Source organism: Meleagris gallopavo, unplaced genomic scaffold (genome assembly GCF_000146605.3).
Source record: "Meleagris gallopavo isolate NT-WF06-2002-E0010 breed Aviagen turkey brand Nicholas breeding stock unplaced genomic scaffold, Turkey_5.1 ChrUn_random_7180001846112, whole genome shotgun sequence".
NCBI classification, from domain to species: Eukaryota; Metazoa; Chordata; class Aves; order Galliformes; family Phasianidae; genus Meleagris; species Meleagris gallopavo.
The window spans coordinates 1-10,205 of NW_011114102.1; the positions used below are offsets into that span (position 1 = coordinate 1).

General features: G+C 42.9%; 1 protein-coding gene across 1 annotated transcript; it reads right to left on the reverse strand.

Moving 5' to 3' along the window:
- Nucleotides 1-981: 981 nt before the first annotated feature.
- LOC100539391 (ankyrin repeat domain-containing protein 42-like) lies at nt 982-10,199 on the reverse strand. The gene is made up of 6 exons (XM_031557531.1): nt 8,642-10,199; nt 7,682-7,845; nt 6,007-6,114; nt 5,594-5,713; nt 4,891-5,026; nt 982-1,205 (listed from the first exon to the last, which is right to left on the reverse strand). The coding sequence occupies exons 1-6, from the start codon at nt 8,658-8,660 to the stop codon at nt 997-999; spliced, it is 756 nt and encodes a 251-aa protein (XP_031413391.1). The 5' UTR covers nt 8,661-10,199; the 3' UTR covers nt 982-996.
- Between the last annotated feature and the right edge of the window lie 6 nt (nt 10,200-10,205).

Sequence of the window (10,205 nt, forward strand, 5' to 3'; positions counted from 1 at the left end):
TTGTTTAGCTTGGAGAAGAGAAGGCTCTGGGGAGACCTCATTGTGGCTTTCCAGTACTTGAAGGGAATGTATAAACAGGAGATGGAACAGCTGTTTACGAGGGTGGATAGTGATAGGAGAAGGGGCAATGGTTTTAAACTGAGATGGGGAGATTTAGGTTAGATATTAGGAGGAAGTTTTTCACACAGAGGGTGGTGACGCACTGGAACAGGTTGCCCAAGGAGGTTATGGATGCCCCATCACTGGAGGCATTCAAGGCCAGGCTGGATGTGGCTCTGGGCAGCCTGGTCTGGTGGTTGGCAGCCGTGCACATGGCAGGGGGTTGAAACTGGATGATCATTGTGGTCCTTTTCAACCCAGGCCATTCTACGATTCTTGCTTAAAAACTATTCATGCAGGCCATTTGATTTTTCTGGTTATTTTTTTGTAGGTGGAGAGTGTTAGTATTTATACCTGTAAACACAATGACAGAAGACTAGCAGACAGGGAAAGCGTGGGCCTGGGAACAGTAGAGAGGTGAAGGTGCAGTGCTCATATCCTTGCTCTGTTGAACGTCCTCCTTAGAAACCTTGCTACCCTTGTGTCCTTTGCCATGCTGACTGCAGTAGTATTCCTGGTTAGCAAGTAACCTTAATTTCAGTGGGATCTTTCCAGGCTCAGCAGTTATTCAGGATCATGAGCAGGCAAACCTGCAAACTCAGCGATTCTGGATCTCTGCTGGAGTGTAGGCAGAGCACGGGCAACTTGGTATTCATAGTGCAACACAATGTGAGAAGCTTTATTCTGATTACTGTAAATAATATTTATAAAGTCATGCTGAGTATCCCAGTCTAGCTATCAGTAGGTGCCAAAAATATCCTAAGCAACAGTTGTACCTTACAATGGTGATACAAGGGTCATAGTTCTGCTCATACAGATTTCAGAATCGAGTGCTTCATAGAATTACTATGTCTATTTTAACAGTACAAATTGTAATCAACTTTTAACATTTCATCCCTACTCACCTTCCTGTGTCTCTGGATGCTCCCCCTCTTTTTCCACACTGTCAATATATTGCAGAATATTGTCTTTATAGAACCGCTCAGCCAAGTCCCTTGGAGTCTCTCCATGGTCATTCCTGGCTTTCAGCGCACGCACGACACTGGCCATTTTACTGACCAGGAACTTAAAGCAATGCAGGTGTCCTTCCACTGCTGCCAAATGAGCTACAGCACAAGGGGAAACCAAGTATGTTAGAGCAGGGCATTGCTGACCATCAAGAAGGCAGTGTTTCCACTACTAGTTACATCTAGCTCCTCTACCAGCTCTTGAGACATTCAACCCTGCACAGTAGGAGGGAGCAGACAGCTGCACAGGGAATGCTCAGCTCCTATCCAGGACAGAGTTCAGCCATAGCAAATTAGGTAAAAGAAAGCTGTTAAGTTCAGGATCTGCAAAGAAAATGCCTTGGCAGAGCTGACTGCAGCCAATGCAGCATGACACTGCCAAGAGACCCCAGAGCAACAGCTAGGAAGGCACTGGTGGGGTCTCCTGTTCCCTATGGAATGTTCACTCCTTAGCAGCTGTGATCGGGCCTCACTCTCCTAGATAAGACTACAGAGGGCCTGCAAGGAGAGGCTTTGGTTAGGAGTTAGGGCATCTGTTTCAGTCCCACATCCCCTGCACCACCCCTAACAACCTGCATTACACCTCTGCAGCTCCATTACTTCACCTGTAAAATGATAGTGACATTCACTTTACTAGTAGAGCTTTGGAGGTACATCCCCTGTTATTCCCATTAATACACAGATGTATTCACTGTGCTTCTATGACATTTTTTAATGTTTACAGTTGTGGAGAGTTGTGTGGGCAGGAGCTGCTCTGACCCAGCATAGCAGTGACTGCTTCCCTGCACAGCACAAGTGCTTCCTCCCCTGTCCTTTAGGCTACACTGAGCTTTAGTCATTCAACACCAGTAGAGTGCTGGGCCTGTAACAAAGTAAGAGGTACAAAATACACGTCCATTATTATGAAATAAATCCTAGTCTCCAGTCCATTCAAGGGAAGAAGTTGCAAAATGCAAGTTAGATTGCCTTTATTATGGAACATATTATCACTCCATGTATTAATTCAACGTGGATTATCACTCCACATATTAATTCAGTATGCATTATCATTCCATCAAAATGCTCTGGCTGACATTCTGCAGGAAAAAGGGTTACATGTTTCTGATTATCTTCATAGTTGCTGAACAGTGTAACCAGGACAAAAAAAAAATAAAAATCACTTAAGTCACTTAAGCTAACTTCTGGCACATTGGAGATATCTACTGCAAACCATTCTCATAGTGAGTTAGGAAGAAGTGAAATGAAGAGACATGTTCCAGAAGTTGAGAACTGATAACTGGTCAGCTGGTGAAAAACAGTCTCAATCCATATGAATCCACTTTCAAATACCTAAGAATCTCAGGGATAAAACTTCACCTTTTGAGATAATGCATTATGAAGTGCCTATCCCATGCAGAAAGCAGTCAGAAAAGCTCAAGGTTTTCTGCAAAAACAGCAAAGGAAAAAGACACTGCAGAGCTCTATTCTGTCCGTATCTTTTTGCAGATTTGCAGTGAGACTCTGTGGAAGACATAAAGGAAATTTTCATATGCTTTTAACGTGTGCTTCTTAGCAGCCAGTGCCCAACATGGAACAGTGCCAGACAACCTCAGACATGCTGAGCACTTGCTTTTGAGACCAAAGCCAAAGAGTTTTGTGATGTTAACATAAAATATGCTGCTTTGTGCTGAGAACTTTGAAAATCTTTATCTCGGGCATCACAGTTGGTGTTGGGATCCCAACTTCTCCATGTTTCATCTCACCTCCTATAAAATCGGGCTAAAGTTATTCACTGCTATCTAAATAGAGAGTGAAAGAACCATGTATGTGAAAAAATCAGGTGCTGCACTACAATTAAACTAATATGATATTTAGAACAGGCTTAACTAGTAAGACATAAGTGAAGCATGGTTAAAAAAAGAGAATACAGAAAGAAAACAAAATGTTGAAATAATAAACACAGCCTACTTAGGGCACTGAATGAGCCATAGTTCCTCCAAAACAAATTAACACACTGTAGGTAATTAAAGCCTCTGCCATAACAAACATGCAAAAGGGCAGTCTTACAATTCTTAAGTTTTAGGAGCGTGGATTTGCAATCTCAGTAAATTCCTTCAGTACTTTCAGGTTAAATTATAGCACTGGCCAGCTAATCTTGAAGCTGAATTATATAAAGATGATTTAAATTGACACAGGTATGTAGAGCACAGCACTTCTGTTAATTTTTTATTAGCAGTGTTACAAAGCATTTTCTTTCTTCTGGATGATAACAGACGCAAATGAAACATAACAAAGATTGAACAAAGCAGCTTCAGAAGAATAACCAAAACAATTCTTGACCAACCAGTACACACAGGACATTTCAGTGGAACAGTGCTGTTATTCACCATCTCTCCATAAAAATAAGTGTTCCCAAATGCAAACAGAGCTACCTTCTATGTTGTCACCAGAGTGCCTAACATCACATTCCTTTATTGCCTGAGCCACTACACCAGATGTCCTTCTGGGATGTAAGAGCCTCATACCCTTTAACAAAGCCTGGGTTTCCAGAACAGAACACAGACATCAGTTTTCTGGATAAATGGTGCTCAGCAGAGGATAAAATATTTTAAAATGGATTTTAAAAGATAAATCTAAACCCCTAAACAAGTTATAGAGGGATGAAAATACGCTCTTTGAAACAAATAATATGACAGACCATAAGAAGGCCTGTTAAACATGTTAACATGTTAAAGGGGAAATGATGTAACAAGAACAAAGGGTTGAACGACAACAGTCAACTTCCAGAGTCATTTGAGGCAGTAGCGTGATAAGCAAAGGGTGGAGAAACTGTTCATTTTTTATGCTAAAGTGGCTACACACAGGATTTTGAAGAGAGTATAGACTATAGATAATACAGATATACTGGTATGCCAGAAATCAAGATGGAGAAATCCGAGGTAAATGAGAACAAAGGTTTTACCAATCCAGTTAAGAAATAGTTGGATGCAAAAGCTTGCGTATGAACACGCCAGAATCTGATGACACAGGCACAGCTGTTCAAGCTTGGTATACATTCAAAAAGGAGCAGATAGCAGCAGAGCCTGCCTGCTGCCCCACCTGCCCTTCTCCTTCTGTGATCTCCATAGGCACAAGCACAGAGGATGCCCACCTACACAGCACTCAGGCTGAGCCTGCTCCTGATATGAGCCTTGGCAGCAGCAGCAGGAGCTGAACAGGATACTGCTGCCAACCAACAAGTACTTTGGATTTGTGTATTCCCCTATCATCATAAAAATGGAATAATCGGGTTGATAACATGGAACAAATCATACAGTCATCAGTTGGTTTGGTTTGGAAGGGACTTTAGAGACCATCCATGGACAGGGAGGCAAGGACACTTCCCACAAGACCAGGCTGCCCAAAGTGCCATCTAACCTGGCCTTGACCACCTCCAGAAACATGGAATCACAGAATGACTCGTTCAGTTGGAAGGGATCTCAAAGATCATCCAGTTCCAACCCCCTGCCTTGGGTTGTTTGTCCCCCACCAGTTCAGGCTGTCCATCCAAGCTGGCCTTGAGCTGGCCCCAGGGATGGGGCACCACAGATCTCTGGGCAGCAGTGCCAGGACCTCACCGCCCTCTGAGTAAAGAATTTCCTCCTAACATCTAATCTCCTCTTTTCGTTTTAAATGGCTCCCTTTTGTCCTACCAAACCATTATCTACTGCCCTATCAATGCTGCTGGTGTGTTTTATTTATGATGTGCTACATTTATCACATATACAACAAGGGTTGAAAAAACAAATGATTATTCCTGACATACCTGGAAGGTTTCCATCGGTATCCACATCATCTACACATGCTCCCCATCTAACAAGAAGCTGCAAACAGCCCAAGCGACCATGAAAAGCTGCATAATGGACAGGCTTCCAGTCATTCCTGTCTGCAACGTTTGCATTCTAAAATGAAAGCAGCAGGTTAATTTGTTTATGAACTTAGACACAAGACTTTTTATAAATAAGAATCAATGGCTCATTGTGCTACGTTATTTAAACAAAATATTTTTCCAAATTCAAGCCATGAAAGTAGCATAAGAGGTATTTCTCACAGGTTCTTTGCTTTATTGGAATAAAACACACATAAAAGGTGTGTTGTCAGTCATACTTCTATCACCATGTTAGTCATTGTTCTTAAATATACAACTGGATTTTTTTAACATCTGTTACTGTAGAAGATTTATACAACTGGAAAAAAATCACAGCCACCGCAGCACCTGATCTTCTTTTAGTGATTTCTCTGTCCAAATGCTGTCCCAAGTTACTGATTCTCTCTAGATTTTTGGATCTAGAGACCTAACATCTCTTACAATTAAAAAATGAAAATTTACACTACAAATAAATTCCCAACAAGAATGTACCAACAGAGATCAATCCATGGTCCCAAACCTCAGTTAGTGAGGGCTTGGTATGGAAAAAGATACCAGACTCTGGCTCTGCACTAGGGAACAGCAGGTAGAAGTCTCTCACCGCTCCACTTCGCAACATGGTTTGCAATGTGTACGACTGCCCATGGGCTGCAGCCAAGTGTGACGGAGTGCAGCCACGGTCATCTCGAGCTTCTAGGTTTGCTCCATTTATTAACAAAGCCTACAAGAAATGCAAAGTCTGAGCTCAGTTTACAGGCTGAAAGAGCAAACATTGACTGGCAGGATGAGTTGAGGTGATCAGCTGGGTACCTCTGGAGTCACCACACAAAATAAATCTGTTAGCAAAGAGGGAACAGATGAGTGCACTCGCTTTACCAGTGACTTGGTTTCAGCTGTAAAGACACAGAGCTGAGATCCAGCTCCAGTAGGAGCACTCTAAGCTGATTTTCATAAAGAAGTTTCCAAATCAAAGGCCTGCCTTCCTTTTGCTGAAGAGTGAATATCCCTACGTACCTGCATGCAAGCGTCCTGCCCGCGGATCGCTGCAAGGTGAGCTGCTGTCCAGCCTCTGACTGTCACACGTGTCACGTCAGCACCATGCCAGAGCAACCAGTGAAGGCACTGCTCAACCAAAAACAAGCTCGTTTTATTTAATAAACTCTTCTTTAACAATTCTTTTAACTTATCTGGGGCAAATGTTAACCATAAATTAACAGTAGATGTTACATTTCAAACAGCGTTAGCTACTAGGAAATGAGATCGTTTCAAGGCTTCATCTAAGGGTACAAAAAGCACAACCAACCTTCTAATTGCAATGATTTTACAGTGTGGCTGCTTGATTTTACTATTCCAGATTTAAAATGCAGCCTGCGAGAGCATTCATGTGACATGAGGTAAAAACATTAGGAAAAATCGTGCAAACATGCTCACTTGAAGTCCAGCTAAAATGAACAGTAGGAAAAATGCCATGAACCAAATACAAAGCCTCAATTCATTTATTAGGCTTCTTGGGTATAAGTAATCCCATCTCTCCTCTCACACATCACACATTATTTTAGTTCTATTCACCTTTTTTCAGCAGGTGTCATTGCTTTTCATGGAAAGCTTTAAGAATTATTAAAATGATAACAAGCTACAAAATTAGTTAAAGCTTTTTGTTAAACATTATTATTATTTCCTATCTCCAGCCCTGCTTCCTTCCGTTTCCACCGAGGAGCTTAGTAACAAAAAAGTGACAGATAATTCAATAAACCCAAATACATTGATTGCAAAGTAGGAGACTTAAATGAAAAATGGTAGAATTTGTAGAGGTAGGTAAGGGTGGGCAGTAATTTTTAGGGTTGACAACAAAATCATCAGCATTTTCTTGACAGTTTCTGTACCTTGCAGTAATAGCACTGCATTTATCGTTCTCAAATTCAGAGAAAACTTTACATTCTTTCCTTTGGGACTTCAGTCTCTATATGGTTATTTACAGCCTTGCTGTTTCAAAGTAAGATCGCTATAAACGTTGCACAAGGAGGCTGTAAAAAGAAGGTGAACGTTGTGCTGAATGCAGCAGCTCAGTCCTTCTGGAAATCAAATCATTCCTGCAGCAAGTACCTGCTCATTCTGCATTGGTAGGCAGTGTTCTTGCTTGTTAAAATGAATTGTATTTGAAGTATTTCTGTAGAGAATGAGGCTGGGACAACACTGGTAACTGAACAAACATTTCTGCATCACTTCTCACTTGGTTCAATCACTTTCAGAACATTATACATAACCTTATGGATTTTCCAAGTGTTCTGAGTGAAGGAGAAAACAGAAGAGGGACAAAAGAAGGCAATGAGGCTAGAAGGAAGGCCAAAAGGCACACCTTGTCTGGAGTAAGAAAAACTCTGATTTTGTCAAATCTGAGGACATTGATTGGATAGTGATAGGACAAAGAGGAATGGTTTAAAACTGAGACAGGGGAGGTTTAGGTTAGATATTAGGAGGAAGTTTTTCACTCAGAGGGTGGTGACACACTGGAACAGGTTGCCCAAGGAGGCTGTGGATGCCCCATCCCTGGACGCATTCAAGGCCAGGCTGGATGGCTCTGAGCAGCCTGGTCTGGTGGTTGGCAATCCTGTGCATAGCAGGGGGTTGGAACTGGATGATCATTGTGCTCCTTTTCAACCCAGGCCATTCTATCATTCTAAGATTTTACCTCCAAGCTTCCAGAGTGTGCAGCACAGTGCAACGGTGTGAACTTGTGGACAAAATCCACCTCATCGATAGAGGCGCCGCGTTTTACCATTAATGCAAGCCGTTCTACGTCACCGGCTTTCACTGCCTCGTGTACATTGGTGTAAGTTTGCTTCTTCCTGACATCTAGTGAGGAATAATAATAGCATTAGCCAGCTCGGTCACATTTCAGAGAGATGAAAGAAGTGATGAAACAAAGAACAGTTTATAAGAATCAGCCAAAAGTGTAACCTATGTAAGTGTAACGTATCAGCGGGAGTCTTTACCCACTTGTGTTTCCCAGAAGCAAAGCAATATTCAAAAACCTGAAAGAGCCATGTCCCTCCAGCCCCAGAAAAAGAACAAGACAGCAAAGCAACTCCATCTCTGCATACAAATGCTGGATCAAGTCCACCCCCAACGCTGGCTCACTTCCAAAGCTGTGGGCATCACAAACTCTTTCATCAATCACACTTTCAGGTGCTCAGCCATTGATCCTCAGAGATCCACATGGCCATGCTCCTTGTTGCTACCCAAGGACATGGCACACTGAGGCATGCTGTGCTGGGGGCACCAGGCCAAAGCACTGCTCTGGCACAGGTCACTTTGTTAGAAGCCCAGTATTTTAGTCCCACCAAAGTCAATAACATTTTCATGGACTTCAGTGGCTCAGAATCAAACTCTAAATTTAGACGCAGCATGGTCCAAAAAAACCCATTACCAGGACATGGAATCATATAATCTGTGTTTTCCTTCAGGCCTTGTTACTGTTTGACAGTGTAACTGTAAACAATGGGAGTTGGATATCTAAATCCTCTTACAACATTTTGGCATTCTGCCTACATTTGCCAACAAAAATAAGTGATGTAAGTAGATCTAATGGCTGAGATGGCTAACTTCAGATAGCTAAGCATATGAGTAACCCAAAACAATTAGTAATCACCTTCTGGAGTAGTCACCATTCTGGAAGCAAAATGCACCAACAATCTTTGATTAAATTTCAGGCTCTAAGAAGTCTTGAAGAAGCAGACTGCTGTTCTGCAAGTTAAGCACGCACGTAAATGTTGGTCTTAAGGTATTAGTGCCTCAGTTTTCTTGCCCATGGAGAAGAAATTGAGGCAATAGTTTGAATTATTAAAAATGTGTTAAAGAATATCAATGAGTTGTTGCTCAAAGGCATACATAAAAGCACTAAACATGATGAAAAGCAGCTGACACTATTTACCAGTACCTATTCCCATGTAATCTTTAGCATGACAGTAGTGCTTGGCCAGATTCAGCATTACCATAGAGAGGAAAAGAGGGGCTTCAACTGTTTCAGTAAGCCAGGCTGAGTGCTGTAACGTACCCCTGGTGCATCATCACTTCACTCCCACTTCCCCTCCCAAGCCAGGCTGTACCACTGCCCTGCACAAAGGCAGCAAAATGCTTCATGAACCAACACCAGCAGCAACTCAGAATAGGTCAGGTTGGAAGGGACCTCTGGGGCTCATCCAATTCATGTTTTTAAATAAAACTTAAATACATGCAGAGTTTTGGTGTTGTGTTTTTTAAACAGAGAATATCACTAGGACCTAATTTTCCCACAAGGAAGCAACTTCTCACAATGCCAGGTGAGGGGTTACAGACTTCAGCACAATGATGCAGACTTACATCAGAGACAGATCTAGCTAACTACACTGCGTGCCAAAGCACTAATGCACTTAACACCACATTCCAGTGCTATGGGTTCAAGGTAATATTTATTATTTTTTAATCCAGAAGAATCTTGCTCTCCTTCTTCCTCTGGAAGGGGCAATGACCTATGCCTGTGTGCAGATGGGTGTCAAGCTGCAGCCCCATGGCTCAGGCACCACAAGCACAGCTGGGAATGAAGTTTAATGAATAGCTGTTAACACAAACCCTGTACAAAACACACTGGTTTTGAGAGAGAGTGATATTTTCCATAACTTCAGTGCAATTTGTTATCAAATGCTTGTTTCCTAGGAAAAAATTGCCCTGTAGAAAGAAGTAAGTAAGCGGGTAAGCATTACAATTGTACTTGACCAGAATTCACCCAAGAAATCATTCAGCCTGAGGGAAAGGGACAATGCTAGGTTTTCCAGTATCTCTGTAACACACAAAAATGCGATGCTTCTTGGCAGCAGTTGAAGGGGATGAGGCACAAAGCCACACAGTGGGCAAAGACCGAGGTCCTGAGTTCCCTGTGGGGTTATAACCCCATCCCGGCAGTGTCCATAGGAGTTATGCCACCTTTCCCCGCGTGTTCGGCAAATATCAATTAGCTTGGGGTATTTCAGGTGGGCTCAATAACAAGTAGACATGTTAACAGACGGACAAAACAACTGAGGAGGGCCGAACAGCGCGGGCACAGCCGCCCCGCGGGGCGTCCCCCTCACGGCCGAGGCGGGAACGGCGCCGCTGGGAGGCAGCAAGGCCCGGCCCGGTCCTCAGGGAAGGACGCGGGGAGAAGGCCGCGGGCGGAGCGGTCTCACCGGCCGAAATAG

Bases quoted from the DNA above. Each gene is read 5' to 3' on its own strand.
- LOC100539391 (XM_031557531.1), bottom strand. The intron at 6,115-7,681 runs GTAAAATCTTAG...TTGGTTGAGCAG, and splicing joins CACACTCTGGAAGCTTGGAG to TGCCTTCACTGGTTGCTCTG. The intron at 1,206-4,890 runs GTATGTCAGGAA...CTTGTGCTGTAG, and splicing joins TACCGATGGAAACCTTCCAG to CTCATTTGGCAGCAGTGGAA.